At 40.5% G+C, this 19,310-nt stretch overlaps 1 protein-coding gene across 1 annotated transcript in view; it reads left to right on the top strand.

Annotated features, from left to right (window-relative positions):
* CPE (carboxypeptidase E) overlaps positions 1-19,310 on the top strand; it is a 136,294-nt gene that overhangs the window by 98,033 nt on the left and 18,951 nt on the right. Inside the window, exons 3-4 of the mRNA XM_032268268.1 lie at positions 46-213; positions 15,201-15,318. Of these exons, the coding sequence (XP_032124159.1) occupies positions 46-213; positions 15,201-15,318 (286 nt within the window). The remainder of the gene's footprint in view (positions 1-45; positions 214-15,200; positions 15,319-19,310) is intronic.

Genomic DNA, 19,310 nt, shown 5'->3' with positions numbered 1-19,310 from the left:
TTTCTCTTTATCTTTTTTTTTTTTTTTTTTTTTTTTTTTTTTTAGCCTGGTGAGCTCAAGGACTGGTTTGTGGGTCGAAGCAATGCCCAGGGAATAGATCTGAACCGGAACTTTCCAGACCTGGATAGGATAGTGTACGTGAATGAGAAAGAAGGTGGTCCAAATAATCATCTGTTGAAAAATATGAAGAAAATTGTGGATCAAAATACAAAGGTAGAGACCATGGATAGTCTTCTTGGGTTCATCTCTAGCCTAAGGAAATATGTTCTAATATCTTCATCATCATGAAGGACAGAGGAGTAACAGCACAGCTCATACGGGGAGGTTAACTCCGGCTTTTAAAAACAAGGCTGGAAGGGCTGGTGCAGTGAAACTAGTCCTGCCCTAGAATTGGGCTGGAGGCGGAGAGGATGGAAGTGCAGATATAGGGAGAAACCCAGTTGTAGATTTCGTAGAAAGTCACCATGGCCTTCTCAGAGACCCTTTATTAGCTCATCTGATCTGCTCCTCCTGCTGAATTTACACTGTTGCTCTTTTTCTCTTTTCCAGAACTTTCTCCTCCTTTGCTTTACAAAACTCTACTTTCTTCTACCTCTTCTATTACCTTTCAAATCACTACTTGGTTTTTCCCCCAGTTTCTTCTACCTGGGCTTAAATGCTGGCCTTCTTCGGGATCTCACCTGATACCTGGAGAGCTTCCCTGGGCTTCCCTCCTTACCTGTACTTTCAGAGTCTTCTGTTCCACAAGGTCTCCCAGATCCGTACCTCTAACTCCAGACCTTCCACAGAGCTTTATTTCTCTGTTTTACTAGCTAACTTGGGTCCTTTTAACTGGTGAAACTCAGACGTCAAGCTCAGGTTGTCCAGAAACAAATATTTTCCCTTAGAACCACCATTCTTTCATTTATCCCAATCATGAAAGCTTTTGATTTTTCTATCTCTGTCACTGTTCACCAGTTACCACCTTTCAGTGATTTGAGCTCTCTGATACCTCTTCCATTTCCCTTCCTCTGCAAACTCGTTCCCCTGCCTCAGCTCAGGCCCCCATGGTCTCCTGCTGTGACTGGTGCAGTGGCGTCCTATTTGTGTTTCATGTCCAGATTCTCCCAACTCTATCTTCACAAATTCTCAATCTGCAAGTGATCTTCACACACAAATTATTGCCCTTTTGCTTAAAAAACCTTACCAGCTGTCCACTGTCCAGAGGATAAAGTGAAAATTCAGTGTGATGATTAAGCATGGAGACCCTAAAGGTAGAGATTTACCTTCGTGTAAATCATGGCTTCATACTTGCTGTGTGAACTTTGTAAAGTTATTTGACCTCTCTGTGTTTCAGCTTCTTTATCTGTCATATGAAAGTGATAATATCTACCTCATAGGATAAGGTTTGAATAAGTTAATACACATAAAGTACTTGAGGCCAGGACCTGGAACTTCTATTACCAGTTCATTGTAATTTTTTGGTACACTCTGTTGTGTAGCTCAGGGCTAGGTAGACACATTTACATATCCACTAAACATTTGGTGCGTCTTTGAACCAATATTATTGTCAATTACTTGGAGGAGAAATTGAGCCCATCTTGGAGGAAAGGTGAAGAACTGATGTTAGAAGCCCTCTGTTCCTTCTCTATTGTTCTGGCCATTTTCGCTCTTGTGTGTCCACTATGTTTAGTATCTTTCCTAAAGGAGAGCTCACAAAGTATAATGTCTCCATTTTATTCTAGTTTCAGGGTCAATCCAGTGTCCCTTGGGCCTTGGAAGCTTCCAGCTGGTTTATTCCTTAACCTGGCTTTGATACCGTGTAGACTCCAGTCATACCAACTTCTTTGTGCTCCCAAACATACAATTTTCTAACAATTTTATGTCTTCAGATGAGTTGCTGCTCTAACTGTCTAGAATTCCCTTCTCTTTCCTTCCATAACACTCCCTCTGTGAAGTCATCCTCTAGTCTTCAAGACGGAGTTTTTTTTATATGTTCTTCATCTATACTTCCAGAATGGGCTTATTGTTACATCCAGCTTTATTTATTTGTTTGTATAGCTGTTTTCCTCTTTGATTCTAGATTTTGATCCCTTGATTGTAGGAATTATGCTTAATGTTTGAGTATGACCCACAGTAGGCTGAGGGCTTTTTATGAATAAACACATTCCAGCTCAGCAGCAAATCACAATATCTGAAAAAGAGAGCCACTGCAAGTCAGCAGCCAGGGATCCAGACAGGTGTTCATCATGGGATTGGGATGTTGGATAAAGGATCCAGGAGACAGGGAGTCTTAGATTATTGGTCTAAACTTTTAGAAACTTTCCTGTGGGCTGGGTGTGGTGGCTCACGCCTATAATCCCAGCACTCCATGAGGCCGAGTTGGGTGGATCCATGAGGTCAGGAGTTCGAGACCAGCCTGGCCAATACGGTGAAACTCCTTCTCTACTAAAAATACAAAAATTAGCCAGGCGTGGTGGTGCACACCTCTAGTCCCAGTTACTCAGGAGGCTGAGGCAGGATAATCGCTTGAAACTGGGAGGTGGAGGTTGCAGTGAGCAGAGATCAGGACACTGCCCTCCAGCCTGGTGACAGAGCAAGACTCTGTCTAAAAAAAAAACAAACAAAAAACTCTCCTGCCTATATATAGGATTCATTCTAGAAACATGGGGTGAGCCTACAGGTGGTTGCTGGTCTTGTTAGCAGTGGCAAATCCCTACAAGTCTGCAGCAACCTCAATTCTTGCCTCCTCAGAAGAAAGAATTCAACCAAGAGGCATAAGGCAGAATGAGAGACTGAAGCAAGCTTTACAGCAGGAGTGAAAGTTTATTAAAAAGTTTAGAGCATGAATGAAAGGAAGGAAAGTACACTTGGAAGAGGGCCAGTCAGGCAACTTGAGAGATCAAGTGCACTGTTTGACCTTTGACTTGGGGTTTTATAGATTGACATACTTCTGAGGGAGCAGGGGCTTGTGTCTCTTTTCCCCTGATTCTTCCCTTGGGGTGGGCTGTCCACATGCACAGTGGCCTTCGAGCACTTGGGAGGCACTGTATTCACAGGGTGTTTACTGAAGTTGTATGCATGCTCACTTGAGTTTGCTGTTCCTGCAAAGTCACATATCACTTAATCCCTGCCATTTTGCCTCTTAGTATGCTTGAGCCTACTTGCCCAATTCCTGCAAGCTTATCAGGAAGCTGATCACCAGTTTTAGACCTTTCTATTTATTGGAAGAGTGCCTTTCCCTGGTACCTGCTGCAACCAGTGATTATGTTAGAGAGGCAGTTTAGCAACTGCCTGACCATCACTTGAAGATTGCCTGACATTCCTGGTGGTTGGAGGGCCTTCTCTTGCCCTGCTCATGTCTGACTAGCTACCTAACGTAACATTTCCCCTCTCAAGAGTCCAAGACCTCAATTCTTTGGGGAAAATGGATAAAGGTAATTCTTCTGTTACTGCTTCCTGCTGACAGAGGGGTGGTGGTGGTGGTTTTCTGGCTCACTACCTCTTGCTAGATATCAGGGTAGGATGGTTCCATCAGTTGGCTGAAAACAGTATCCAGTCAGGCCTACTGGAGACAAGTGTGGGATTTTGCCTCTGTCATGTCTCGTTGATGGGAAGTCTAAGTGTCTTCTGTAGAAGGGTGACTCTTGAATACTGAGAGGATGGTATCTCTCACTGAAGATCATCTGGAGCCTGATGGCCTGAAGGCAAGAGGAGTCAAATTAGTTTATTAGATTTAGAAGAATGTCAAAATGAAATAAGAAGGTGAGGACAGCTCCAAAAAAATCCCAAGGCTGCCAACATACTCAGGTAACTGGTAGCTATCCTCATGCCTGTTAAGACTTGGGTGGATGGGGTTGCCAGCCAATTCCAATATGTTCCCAGAATTTGAATATTGATTCAGATTTTTATATTACCCATTCCTTTTGTTTCTTCTGAGCTGCAGCCAGAGATCACTGGTTGTGTCACAGGAATAAACAGGGTTAGTCTAAATTGCAGACAAAAACTCAAAAACAAACAGGAATAAACAGGGTTAGTCTAAATTGTAGACAAAAACTCAAAAACAAGTGATAAAAATAGAATATAATAAAAGTTATTGAATTGTAATCTAGTATGCTCTTGAAACATAACTTTTCTCTCTCCGTCTCTCATTTTTATTAAAAACAAATCATGACAGGACTGATTTGTTTTCAAAATAAGCTTTAATCCTATTATACTTGGCCTGATTATTTGCATAAAGCACAGCAAGAATAATTATTTGCCATATAGGCCTCTTTTTAAATTGGTTTTGATGAAACTTCATTCCATAAGGAATCTCAGATAAGACTTTTAAAATGCCTTGAACCCAGCCATGGATTTGTGCCATCAAATAACTTTATAAGTTGGGTAAATTCCTTTCCTCTTGAGGTCCCAAGATAACCTGGGGCTCCTAGGACTGTCAGAAAGCGACATTCTTTACCCCCCATAGGTTAGGAACCCTGTACAGGGACTGTGTAGACAAGGTATGAGGACAGTTTTCCTAAGGGGTTTTTATTGGCTCTACAAGTCAAATTTGATTCTTTAATGGAAAGAATGCCATTCCAGTCCAACCCTTGGTAAAATAACCAGTTTCTCCAATTGTGCCCTGTTGCAAAAGAAAACAGATTATCACTGCACTTATGCAAATAACTATATTGCCATAAGTTAAGAATACTCACAAATAGTTTACAAATTCTGGAGGAATCAGGTTGAGAGAAATATGCTCCAAATTTTGTTTACAGAGTACTTAGTTTTAAAAGCTGTAAATAGCTCCAAAGAAAGTTTTCTTGACTTTGAAAAACAAAGGATCATTAATAGTTTTAAGCAAAAACTCATGAAAGAATTATTTTACTTTTCTTTTAGTTCAGTTCATGCAGTTAACTTCTGTTCTGCCTGATATTCATGAACATTTCAGCTCTCCATTAGATTCCTGAAAGTTCTTTCTCTATTCTAATGTTACAGTCTTTAAAGTTATGAGCAACCTGCATTCAAGAGTGCCTGTCAGACTCTTATAGCTGATTATAAAAGCCACCTTTTAAAGAGGATTAAAACAAGGCAACAATTGTCTGTGAATGAGAAAAAGTCTTAGGGCAGCCACAGTCAAAGACACAGTTGGCAGAAAATTTTTTTTATCTCTGTTGCACACAATTATATAGCATAACAATTTTAATTATTACTGATAAGTTATATCAGAATTATAGGAGTTTTGCATAATTTGGAACACATACAAATAATACACTTATGAAGAGCAGATCAGTGCTTTACTAAAACTCTGTTGTACATTTCAATTTATGTAAAACTTGAATAGTACTCCTTTAACTTTAGCCAATATGATTATGCACGGAATTTTTTACATGATTAATCTTTCACAAACATTCCACGACATGCTCAAACCTTCAGCTTTATCCTAATTAAAAAAAAATCCTTTAACTCTCTAAACTAGGCCAAAAAAAAAAAAATCCACATTTCCATACCTTCTTTAATCTTTTACTAAAAGCACATTGTACTTTCCTTACATGCCTTGCATGTAAAACTGTTTTTCCAGTAGTCTCAAGAGCATGTTACATTGTTAACTCTTGGAAACTTTTACTTTTGGTGAAAAACTTGCTAAGTAAGTGATTCTGTTTATACACTAGGTTTGGAGCTTAGGATATCAGACAGAAATGCAGATAAGGTTTGACTTTTTCCAAGATACAGGGGTCATGGCTAACTATATATAACATGGTGTGTCTCCAGGCCTTATGTAGCTTTAAAGGCAGGAAGTTGTACAGTTAAGAGTCAGAGTGGCAGTTTGTGAAGCATTTAGTAGACTAATAACCTTTAAAACTGTATAACTTTTTTAAAAAAAAATAAATTCCATTTCACAAATCTTTTCACAACTAACAGACCATCTGTGACATGGTTGGACTTTCTAATTTGTCCTAAACATCTCTCTTTTTAAACAACCAGTCATTTTACTTTAGGACAAGAATTTACCATACCAGATCCTTTCTCATATAAAACTTCTGTTTTTTTATAACTTTACTTACCAAAAATACCTCTTTCTCTTTATAACCTTTGAATTAGATTAAAGTCATTTTCTTTTTGTTAGGAAGTTAAGGTTTGTACTGCATGTTGCTGTGTGAGGATTGTGAAGGGGGAGCAGAGAAGAATGGGGAGCAGAGAAGAAGGAGGTTATCTGCATACTGTAGAAGTTATCCCCCCTCAAGAGATTGCTCAGTTAGATTTTTGCTGGGGATTGTCTAAATAAATGTGGGCTATTTCTATACCACTGAGGTAGGACTGACTAGGTCGAAATTATTGGTTAAAGATTTGGGTAACTTGCCAGGAGAAACAGAGCTATTAGAGGGAAAGATGAATTTAGAGGTTGGGTAAATATTAATCAGGCACCCATCTTGGAAAGCATATTTTTACCTAAAAGAGTGTGAATCTTTTCTTTTGGAGAGAGGAGGTGCCATTTGCCCCAATTACCTGGCAGAATTTGAAGAATAGTTGCTCAGAGAAGGAGATTAGTACAGACTCAGCTGCTTTTAAACCCCAAAGGGAAATTGATAATTTTACTTGCCACCTCCAAGAGGTGGCAGTAACCTCTTGGAGGTGGCTCACGCCTGTAATCCCAGCACTTTGGGAGGCCGAGGCGGGTGGATCACGAGGTCAAGAGATCGAGACCATCCTGGTCAACATGGTGAAACCCCGTCTCTACTAAAAAAACAAAAAATCCCAACCCCTAACGATAAGCTGGGCATGGTGGCGCATGCCTGTAGTCCCGGCTGAGGCAGGAGAATTGCCTGAACCCAGGAGGTGGCAGTAACCTCTTGGAGGTGGCAAGTAAAATGATCAGTTTCACTCCTCCAGGAGTTTCTCTTGGCTTTGTCTTGTCAATGAGGAAGTCTGATTTGGAAGCCAGCCAGAGCAAAGAGCCCCTTCAGCTCAAGGCCGTTAGGGGTTGGGATTCTGTCCCAGAGCCCGTTGGCCCTCAGGGCATCCCATTTCCAGTAGCTGAGCTTGCGGCAGAGGGGACAAGCTCTGCTAGGCTTCCTCTCATTTGTCCCATTGGGGCAGTTTGCCATCCAGTGGCCTGGCTTCCCACATCAATGGCAGTTACCTGAAGGAGTGTTTTTAGGGCAACCTGAATGGGGGCTGGAGAGCTAATAAAGTAGCCAATAGTTGGGTGTGCCTCTTGTTTCTGCATTTTTTCCTTCTCCTTAGCTCTATCCTCCTTATCCTGCTCTCAGTTATGAAAGGCTGAGGAGGCTGATTTGAGGATTTCCTGCATAAGGGCACGGGGTGCCAAGACTGACTTTTGTATTTTCTCCCAGTTCATTTTTAGGCCCAACAGTATTTTTGTTTGTTTATTTGTTTGCTTTGTTTTAAGGTTTGGGGAAGTCAGACTTCCCCCAGTTTGGGGATGCATATGAGAGGCATGTCCTGTAGTATAGAGACATGGTTACCCATCTGCAAAGAGGGAACAGAGGAGAAAAAAAAGGAAAAAGGAAAACAGGCATCACCTCTTGCTTTCCTGTTATCCATAATAGGCATCTCCCATTCATCCTTAGTGTTCTGGAATGAACCAGTCTTACCGTGTACCCGTAACCTTGGTCCCATCTCATCACAATTACCCACTTGAGAACAGAGGAGATACTGGAGTAGAGTGGGCCCCCTGTTCATCTTTGGGGCTCTGGAACAACTATTCTTACTGTGCACCCCTAACCTTTTCTTCATCTCTGTTCTAATGGTAATCTGTTAGCCTGGCACCAACCTTCATCTCTGTCCTATGGATTTTTTGTGACTGAAGCCTTGGGCTGGCCTATGTCCTTGTCTCCATGACCTTATGGTGACTCTCGCTTAGAGGATTGTAGCAACAAAATGATTATCTCTTTTCTCAGATTTCCTTCCCATGCTCTTTAAGTAGATGAGAAGCCTGTTTTTCAGCTAACTGCCACAAGGGGGCTGGATTTCCCCACCTTCAAATATGACCTTGAAGGTCTTGGTGCATGTTAAGAAGGGCATGGAAATGATTAGAGAAATGGAGGCTATGGGAGGAAGTAAGATAAAGACTCATGAAAATCCCTAGTGAAACGTTGCTAGTGAAATGGCAACGTTTATTTGCCCTCTTGACATAAAGTAGAAACCTCTGGAGGATTTGCGGCTTGAGGTAAGATCTCACAAATGGCAAAGGAAGAATTTTCCCTCCTTTCAAAGGGGTGCTAACTCAAAGAAAGCAAGTAAGTGAGACCCTTAAAGGGCCACACTGAGGCCCTATGCCGGCAAAGTGCTTCAAAAGCCACTGGAAAACTTAACCCTGGAGCGTAACAGTGACAACAAGTATACGGTAAGTCATGAGGGCTGAGATTCCAATTTGTATCTGTTCTGGCAATGTGCCACCAGACAGGGGAAGAGTTGGAGGTCATCTGAGCTGGTAGGGTAAGAACAGGTATAAATCTCAGGGGATATCTGCGAGGGAGCCTGTGTCTTTGCTGCTGCACAAATGCAGCCAGAGCCATGGGCACACGAATAACAAGGATGTGTGTTTAAGAAGTAACATGGCTTGGGAAGTGAAAGCAAACAAGAGACAGACTTGTCCCTGAGGCAGAGGGTCTAGCTGGTGCACAAGGCCATTGGAGAATACAAAGGAGAATAGGAGGTGAATAGGTAGAGAAAAAGGAGAATAGCACTGCAGGTTTTGGGGAAAGAGCTGACTTTCATTGAAAAAGCAGAGGAAACCCCAGACATTGCACAGTGTTAGGCTTTAGTTCTACCACTCTTGTGAGCCTCCTGTCCAGGAGGGCCATTAGTGTCTCAGTTTTACTCAGTGTGAACTCCACGTTCCTTCCACCCCTATGAGCCACCCACTGGGGTGAACTGAGAGATCCGCTGGGGGGAGCAGAGCCACTGTGTCTGAGAAGAATTGTTCTAGGGGTTGGCCAGTAAGCAGGAGAGCAAAAAGAGAGAAGGAAACCACAGACAGGGGTTGAATCCCTCCACCGAAGAAGGTGAGAGATGGAGGTCTTTTACCACGGGGAAACGTATCCAAGTCCTGTGGCACCGAAGTATGTTACCAGTGACGAATCCATATGGGTTGGCAGCAACCTCAATTCTTGCTTCCTCAGAAGAAAGAATTAAACTGAGAGACATAAGGCCAAGTGAGAGACTGAGGCAGGTTTTAGAGCAGGAATGAAAGTTTATTAAAAAGCTTTGGAGCAGGAATAAAAGAAAGTAAAGTCCACTTGGGAGGGAGCCAAGCGGGCAACTTGAGAGATCAAGTGCCCAGTTTGACCTTTTGACTTGGGGTTTTATAGGTTGGTATGCTTCTGGCAGATTGTCTTCATTTACCCCTGATTCTTCCCTTGGGGCGCTGCCTCCATGCGCATGCGCAGTGTGTTTACTGCAGTTGTGCGCATGCTTACTTGGGGCGTTCTTCCCTTACCAGTCCAATGTTGCCAGAGGAAGGTCATATACGAGTTAGACTCCGCCATTTTGCCTCTTAGTGTACATGCTTGAGCCCACTCACCCAACTCCTGAGATCTTATTGGGAAGCTGCTGATCACCAGTTTCAAGTTTTTTAATCTATTGGGAGACGGCCTGTTCCTGGTGCCTGCTGCAACCAATTATTATTTTAGAGAGGCAGTTTAACAACCGCCTGCCCATCACCTGATGGTTGCCTGACATTCCTGGTGTTGGGGAAGAGCCCTCTCCTGCCCTGCTCATGTCTGACTCTCCACCTACTGCAACAGTCTGAGACAAAGGCTACCAAAGGCTGAGGATACTGGCAGAACCTGATAAGCGAGTGACTTAAGCTTTCCTGCTTCTGAGTCATGGATACACGTCACTGTCTCAGCCTGAAAATTATCTTTCGTGGGAGAGGGAGAGAAGGAAAGGCGGCAGGCTGGGGCAACCCCGGGTGAAAGAAGGCAGTCCTGTGTGATGAACCGTGAGGGATGAGACAGAAATGGAAAACTTCTGGAAGCTGAGTCTTCATATTAGCCTACGAGCTTTCCCCATTGCTGGCATTGACGTGCCTGTGCTGTCTTTGTTAAATCTGAGAAATGAAGAAAATAATTCCTTCCACCTATCATAGAAAAATGGTGAAATAAACTCACACTGACAGGTACTGGACTGTCAACTTTGTGCAAGCCCCATTATTACTAGCCAGCAGCACTACCTTCTCCTTCCCCAGCTGAACCTGAATATTCGCATAATCTCTATATTAGATGTTTTTGTATTTCTAGCTTAGGCAATACTTATTTAAAAGAGGTATCTTCATGGTACTACTTTTTAATAAAAGCTTTTATTTAAAAAACTCAATGTGACTTCTTTTCATAAACGTAAATTAAAGAAAAATACATGAAAATTAAAGACTAGTTCCTTTTTGGAACATAAGCAAGATTTGTTTGCTTTACACTAAATCTTTAATAAACCTACTTCATAATCACGGGGTGATATTGCCTGGGTCTGGTTCATCACCTTTTTCCATTTTTGTCCGTAAGTGTGAGACAGTGTTTTGACCTAGCCTGGTACAAAAGATAAAGTAGGCATTTCATTAATGTTATTAGACATTCCTCTTCCCTCTTCCCCTTCTCAGCCTAATATCTGTATCTATATCCCTTATTGATATTCTTAACTGTCAAGGTTTGCTCTTCTGTTTGGTGGACTGGAGAATCAGGGCTTAGAAATGCAGATTCCTCCTTTGTATAGTGTTGAAAAAAAATCATATTCCCATGTAAGCTGATCCAAGAGGCCTGGGGTGTGTGTGCTGCAGGAGGGGTGGTGGGAAGGAACTTCATTTTTACAAAGCCCTCCAGATGCTGGAGGTACCTGAGACACATCCACTAGCTTGAGCTCCATGCTCTCCTTGTTCTTCTGAACATCTCTGAATAAAAGCTCTCTCTTGCTTTCCCAGGGTTCTTTCTCTAAGTCGTTTGTCATCTGCTCTTGAGCTCTTCAGCCTGGTCACCTCCACTGTTATCTGGGCTCAGTACATGAGCCTTGGTCTGAAAGCAGAGTCAATTAAAATGTACCCTGCCATTTATTAAGTTTACCCTGCCTTTAATAGCTAGAGTTGTGAAGAAAACTGAGTAAATACCGCTTCAACATAATTGAAGAACCAAAGACATCTAATTATAGAGCATCATATTTAAGCTGTATTTGTAATCTTTAAAAGGAAAGTTTAAAGAAAGGCCATGGTTTTTTTCTGGTTTCTATTAAAGACTCAATTTTAGGGGTACTCCAAAGTCATCTCTGTGGATCTGTTAAATATATAATTACAATACACAGGGGTTCAGCATTTAGTCAGCCTAAAAGATTCTATTAATAGTCAAAGGGAAACTTAGTTTAATTTATCAAATTTTAGAAGTTACTGCTTGCTTTTCAACATACTGGTAACATGCATATAAACAATAGTGTATGAGGTAAGAACTAGCAATAGGCTAAACCTGATAGCTTCACACAACTTTGTGTATTTAGGACTGCATCTTTCAATTTGTTTCAAAAACAGTTTATTTTAAAAGTTTTCTTATGGCAAAATTAATATTTTATTATAAAAATTAAAACAAATACAAACAAGGAGAAAGAATTATCCATTACCTTACAAGCTTCAGGGAGCACCATTCACGTTTTGGTAGGTATCTTTCAGAATTACTTTTTATGGCTGTATCACGTTATAAATATATGGTGCATACTGTGCAAGCCATTCTGAACACTTTTAGGGTAATAATAAAGACAGGGACACAGTCTGTCTTGACAAGGTTTTGCCTCCTAACTTCCACTAAAACCAATCCTTTCTCCCAGAGAGTATTTTCCTTACCCGCAACAGATGGAGCACAGGTACTCCTAAGTTCTCTATTTTTACTACTCTTTTCTCTCTTCTTCCCCTATCCCAATTCATCCCTAGACTTGGTGAAGTTCCACCCCCTTCCCGAAGTTCTCAATGATTCGCCAAATCATGGTGATTTTTGCCTCTTCTAAGCTTCTTGAAATATTAATATCTGTCAATATCTGTCATTGGGTTAGAGAAAATAAAGGGAATGAGAGATGTACAAGAAAGGGAAGGACTGAAAATAAATTCAGCAGTAAAAGGAAAACTTTTGAACAGAATATTGTAGAAGAGTGTGTTAAACTCATCTCAGTATTAATGTCATGTTAGCAATTGGGCATAAAAACATAAATTCACTTAAAAAAGCAAGTGCATTAAATTATATTTTGATTTCATCTTCCATGTTAGTTATTTTAGGTTGATTGAAATCAAAATATAGTAAAAGTGTATTTCAGATCCTTGTGGAAAGAATGCATTATTGAATACATGGAATTGAGACAAATCCATCTCATAAATACCAGCATAGATCAAAATAAATTCTAGACACCACAATTTAAGTTTAATTAGTATGAAACTAGAAAATTTGGTAAGTATATAATATTTAGAGGGGAATAGAACTTTCTAAATTTCTTGTATAGACACTAGCACATGGGGATCACTTAATATTTATTGAACAAAGGTATGAAATGGAAAAGCAAAGAGACCATAAGGAAAAGATCAATAGCTTTGACATTACGTGCTTAACGTAAATATCTTAATGTTCTGTGTTTCAATTACAAAATTTGAAAGGCACATGACACACTTGGAAAATATTTATAGCGTATAGTAGCTAATTTTTTTAGCTGAATAACTTTTGCAAGTCAGTAGGAAAAGCTATGCATTTCAACAGAAAAATTAAACTGTATAAATATGTCACAAGAATAAATATAAGAGATCACTAAATATAAAAAAACTGTTCTAGTTTTATTAGTTAATTAAAATAATGCAAACTTTAAAAATTCTATTTGTCATTAATCAAAGTGACACACCTTAAAACACATAATAATTCCATTGTTCTTAAAAAGATTAGCCAAAGAAGGTTTATTATACTGTTGCTGGTTATATTTCTGTACCTTATAGGAATGCAGTTTGGAGTACATTTTTCAATGTAAACAGTTTTAGATAATATAAATTTTAACCTAAACAGTTTTAGCTAAAAATGTGCTTAGCTTTTGGTTAAATCATTCAATTTCTAGGGATTTCTCTAAGGAATTTGCACAAATGGTAGCCACAAAGGCATTCACAGTGTTTTTATTTATTTATTTATTTATTTTGAGATGGAGTTTCGCTCTTGTTACCCAGGTTGGAGTGCAATGGCGCGATCTCGGCTCACTGCAACCTCTGCCTCCTGGGTTCAAGCAATTCTCCTGTCTCAGTCTCCCGAGTAGCTGGGACTACAGGCGTGCGCCACCATGCCCAGCTAATTTTTTTGTATTTTTGGTAGAGATGGGATTTCACCATGTTGACCAGGGTGGTCTCGATTTCTTGACCTTGTGATCTACCTGCCTTGGCCTCCCAAAGTGCTGGGATTATACGCGTAAGCCACCGTGCCTGGCCTTATTTTTTAAAATATAAACAACACAGTATCACCACTTGCAGATTACTAGTACTAGTGTAGTGGCTGTGGAACCGGACTGGCTGGGCTTGAGTCCAGCCTCTGTTACTCCCAGCTGAAGGGCCTCATGCTGTTCCCTAACTTCTCTATATCTCAGTTTACTCATCTGTAAGATGGGGGAAAATGTAGTCCTTATTTCACAGAGTGAATGGGAGAATTCAGTGCCTCACACAGAAAGTGTTTAATAAGTATTAGCTATCATTTTATTAGTATTTAAGAATGGTATATCCGGACACTGTCTACCACTCAGCCATTATACTATTATTTTAGAAGGGTATTATATAACATGAAAAGGTATTCATTATCTGTTGTCAAGCAAAAAAAGCAGTATGTATCTAAAATGGTATATAAATGACCACATTTAAAAATTGTATGAATACATTGTGAAAAGACTGTTACAGAGACATATACAAATGTTAGTAGTGGGTATCTTTAGGTGGTAAAATTATGGGTAATTTAAATTTTCTTCTTTGTTCTTGTCCATCTGCTCTACATTTTCTACAATGAACTTTTTTTTTTTTTTTTTTAGCAAAAATAAGATATACCAACCAAATGAAAAATAAAAAAACAACCTCCTACTCTAAATCACGCTTTTCCACAGTTAAGAGTAGCTTATGTGAAAATAGGATAATTTCAATAGACTAAAACTGATACACTAAAAACAGCTTGAGCCTTATGGTTTCACAGACTGGATATGAACTCTTAGCTGTATGAACTTAGATATGCTATTTAACACACTCAACTCTCAGATTCCTCTTTACAAAATGGGTATGAATATCTTTGCATATCCAACGCAAATGTTTTGAAGTGCAATAAAATAGTTCATGTGAGAGCTATTCATAAACTGAGAAGAGCTATACAAATACAATATCTTATTATAACCATCAAACTCTACTGATGCCATTAGATTTTTAGTCCCAAAGAACAGCACGGATTACATAGCCAGTAAAACCTTTTCTTTTCATCAAAGATGTACTTAGGGTTTGAGAGTCTTCCTAGTTGCTATTAAAAACTCATTGATGGAAGTATCCAGCTTTTGGGTCCACATTATTTCTTTGGTATATATTTCTTTTTTCCTTTGTTTTGGTTCCAAGATATGAGCGGCAGTGAATCATTCTAAAGACTTAACATGAATTCCTGAAACTTGCCTTTATTTTAAAATTTAAGATGACCATTCCAAAGTAAACATATTTTACAGTCCACTCTGAAAGAGACTCAAACTAATATTCCTTTATAGGAACAATGTTTGAAGTAGTTGAGGGGAGTTGGGAAAACAGTAAGCAAAATTTGGAAATAAACTTTACCACATGTTTGAACCACTACAGAGGGCAAATCTGTTCTGCGGTTCAACTATTTTCTTTTTTCCTTGCCGTATCCATAACTATTCATAATAATAATGTTTGAACCACTACAGATCAGACAGACATATCCCAAAATTTGTGAGTTGCATGCTGGTTTTCGAGTTATAAACGGAGAAAAACTGGCAACTCACAAAAACAAAACTTTGAAAGAAATTTAAACATTATTGAAATATTTTTTATTATAAATTTGAGAAAGTTAGACATGAGGAATGCTGCTCTTATGGGAACTTTTATTTTTTCTATGAAGACAACTGCAAAGTAGTTAAAATATGACCAGCTTTCAGTTTACTCCCTTACATTTCCTATGTCTTTTCTGTCAAGTGATCATACCAATGATTATTAAATTTATAATTCTTTTAATTTCTCATCTGTACAGCTTGCTCCTGAGACCAAGGCTGTCATTCACTGGATTATGGATATTCCTTTTGTACTCTCTGCCAATCTCCATGGAGGAGACCTTGTGGCCAATTATCCATATGATGAGACGCGGAGTGGTAGGTATTCTTCCTGCTTCTTTAATTGGCTCAAAGTTTATAATACTATACAAGGGTTTATAGGATGATTTCTGTAATATTCTTTTAAGAAACTGGTCATTACATGTTTTTGCCTGTTGAAATAAATATATTTAACAGAAACCTCTCCTCATCATTTCATATGGTGTTGGCATATCTATTTGGCAGAAAAGGACTCACTTTTTCAATAGTTTAGGTGAAGGGAAACATGATCTTGATGGAGTACCTAACCAACAGAAAGGGAAAAAATACAAGGCATAAACTTGGGTTACTCCTGGACACCGATAAAGTGGAGAGATTACAGAAGTTGTGTAGGTTCATGTAGAAGATGGCTTAAACATGGCGGCAGCCTCTTGGTGCTTGATTAGGGCCCACGTGGATCTCTACATGTGTCTTACTGTGTTTGCACAGTTTTGCATTTGGAACTGTTTCTGGTGGTTCAGGGAGGGGAAGTGGTGCTTTGGCTTTCTCTAACTAGTTTTAGTTAAGCTTCAGACGAAGCAAGCTTTAGCCAGATAGATATTTTCAACTTGATATTTGTTGCTCCGGGGAATTTCCTGCTTTGCATCCATTCTCAGAGGCCTTTGGAAAGTTAGCTTTTTGTGTGTGCGTGTAAACACAGGATGATTATTTTCTTTTTAAAAATTTTAGATTCAGGGATACGTGTATAAGTTTGTTACACGGATATATTACATAATGGTGAGGTTTGGGTTTCCAGTGTACCCATCACCAAAAGAGTGAACCCAATAGGTAATTTTTCACCCCTCACCTCCTCCCATCGTCACCCATTTTGGAGTCCCCAGGGTCTATCATTTCCACCTTTATGTCCATGTACACCATTGTTTAGCTTCCACTTTTAAATAAGAATATGTGGTATTTGATTTATGTTTCTGAATTATTTCACTTTGGATAACGGCCTCCAGCTCCATGCATGTTGTTGCAAAATATATGATTTCATTCTTTTATGTGGCTGCATAGTATTGCACAGTGTATATGTACCACATTTTCTTTATCCAATCAACCATTGATGGACAATTAGGTTGATTCTGTACTCTGCTTTTGTGAGTAGTGCTGCCATAAACATATGAGTGCCCGTGTCTTCTTTACATAATGATTATTTTCCTTTGGATAGATAGTAGTGGGATTACTGTGTTGAATGATAGTTCTGATTTTAGTTCTTTGAGAAATCTCCGTACTGTCTCTCATAGAAGTTGTACTAATTTATACTTCCACCAACAGTGGTGGGAATCCATGGCAATATCTGTTGCTTTTTGACTTTTTAATAGCCATTCTGAGTGATGTAATATGATATTGTGGTTTTAATTTGCATTTCTCTGATGATTAGTGATGTTGAGCATTTTTTCCCAATTATTTTGGCTGCTTGTATGTCTTCTTTTGAGAAATATCTGTTCTTGTTCTTTGCCCACTTTTTAATGGGGTTGCTGGGTTGATAATTTTAGATGTTGAAAACTGAGTGGTGAAGAACATCTTTGGTGAAATAATATTGTTAAGTAAATTTAGAGATTTTTGTGGTTTGTTGATAATTGGGAAACTTATAGGCCTCCATAATTTATAATGCCTGAATAAGAATACACTGTATCAAAATATGTTATTTATTTCTATAATACATTCAGTAGATTTAAAAAATCTAAAACTGACAGCTCGATCCAAGATGGCCGTTTAGGAACAGCTCAGGATTGCAGCTCCCAGTGAAAGTGCAGAGGGTGAGTGGATGCCGCATTTTTATTGCCCACAAACTAGGAAATTCCCAGGCGGAGGAGATCCACAGGTCACCAGGGCGGCTGTTTCAGCCAGCATGGCTGTGCTGGCTGGCGCCGCTGCTCTGCCCCGCACGGCTGCTTCATCGGCGCCGGAGCAGCGGTTCTCCGTACAAAATACACCGGTCCGGGTGCCCTTTTGGCTGGCGATTGGAGCCACGGGAAGTTGCCCATTTGTCTGTTTAAAAAGGGGACTGAGCAGGGAACCAGGACAGTAGATTCCAGGGCAAAAAAAAAAAAAAAAAAGCACCACAAACCTCAGTGCCGCTGTTTAAGCCAGCGCAGTGAGTGGCTGCAGGGGAAAACAAACAGACCCCGGCGCCTCTTCAACAGGCAACTGAAACAAAAACTTAAAAAAGGCTCTGAGGCAGGGAGCCAGTCGATCAGGCTCGGCTGGTCCCACCCCCACAAAAGAATAGCAATCAGAAACTCTGGATTGAGAGTTTCACAGCAAGCGCAGCTGAACCCGGGATGGTCCAGCTCTGTGGGGGAGGGGCGTCCATCATTACTGAGGCAGCCCTCCTCGACGGAGGTAGTCGGCCAATGCTGAGGCAGCCCGTCATTGCCAAGGCAACCTGCCATTGCTGAGGCAGCCTGCCATTGCCAAGGCAACCCGCCACAGCAGAGAGACTCCACCTCAACAGAGGTGGGCCACCATCACCAAAGTAGTTCTAACTACACCCATATACACAGGACTGCAAGGAAGTTCACTTGGCAGCTGGGCGGAGCCCACAGCAGCTCAGCAAAGCCTCTACAGGCCGACAGTGACTAGGCTGCCTCCTTGCTGGGCAGGGCAGGTCTGAAGGAAAAAAACAGAAGGCAGCAGCATAACGGAAACTCATAAATAAAGCCCTAAATCCCTGGGACAGAGCACCTGGGAACAAAAAGCAGTTTATGAGTTTTGCGGCAGCAGACCTAAACGTACCTGCCCAGCAGCTCTGAATGAACAACAGAGCTCACAGCTCACCATTTGAGCTCCTATAAAGAAGAGACCGTCTCCTCAAGCAGCTCCCGGACCCCTATATATCCAAAGAGACACCTCATAAAGGAGAGATCAGATTGACACTTGGCAGGTATCCTTCTGGGACAAAGATAGCAGAAGAAGAAAATTGGTAACAACCCTTACTGTTCAGCAGCTGCTGCAGGTGAACCCCAGGCAAGCAGGGCCTGGAGTGAACCTCAGCAGACCTACAGCAGAGGGGCCAGACTGTCAGAAGGAAAACCAAGAAACAGAAATAACCTCATAATCAACAAACAGAACGTCAATCTGAAAGATTTGAGACCCAATCTGAAAGCCAGCAACTACAAAATCGACAGGTGGATAAATCCTCAAAGATGGGAAGAAACCAGCGCAAAAAGGATGAAAACACCCGAAACCAGAACACCTCTCCTCCTACAAGGGATCACAACTCCTCACCAGCAAGGGAACAAGGTTGGAGGGAGAACGAGTGTGATGAAATGACAGAATCAGACTTCAGAAGGTGGGTAGTAAGAAACTTCTGTGAACTTAAAGAACATGTTCTAGCCAAATGCAAAGAAACTAAGAACCTTGAAAAAAGATTTGACTGAATGCTAACGAGAATGGACAAAATAGAAAGGAACATAAGTGAATTGATGGAGCTGAAAAACACAACACGAGAACTTCGCGAAGGATGCACAAGTATCAACAGCTGAATTGACCAAGCAGAAGAAAGGGTATCAGAGGTCGAAGATCAACTCAATGGAATAAAATGGGAAGGCAAGACTGGAGAAAAAAGGGTAAAAAGGAATGAACAAAATCTCCAAGAAATGTGGGACTATTTGAAAAGACCTAATCTACGTTTGACAGGTGTACCTGAATGCAACGAAGAGAATGAATCCAAGCTGGAAAATACTCTTCAGGATATTATCCAGGAAAACTTCCCCAACCTAGCAAGGCAGGCAAACATTCAAGTCCAGGAAATACAGAGAACACCACAAAGATATTCATCAAGAAGAGCAACCCCAAGGCACATAATCGTCAGATTCACCAGGGTTGAAATGAAGGAGAAAATACTAAGGGCAGCCAGAGAGAAAGGTCGGGTTACCCATAAAGGGAAGCCCATCAGACTCACAGCAGATCTCTCAGCAGAAACCCTACAAGCCAGAAGAGAGTGGGGGCCAATATTCGACATCCTTAAAGAAAAGAACTTTCAACCCAGAATCTCCTATCCAGCC

Source organism: Sapajus apella, unplaced genomic scaffold (genome assembly GCF_009761245.1).
Source record: "Sapajus apella isolate SASKATOON/1434 unplaced genomic scaffold, GSC_monkey_1.0 scaffold177, whole genome shotgun sequence".
Taxonomy (NCBI): Eukaryota; Metazoa; Chordata; class Mammalia; order Primates; family Cebidae; genus Sapajus; species Sapajus apella.
Note: the sequence above shows the minus strand (reverse complement) of the source record. Positions and strands in the feature narration are given on the sequence as shown.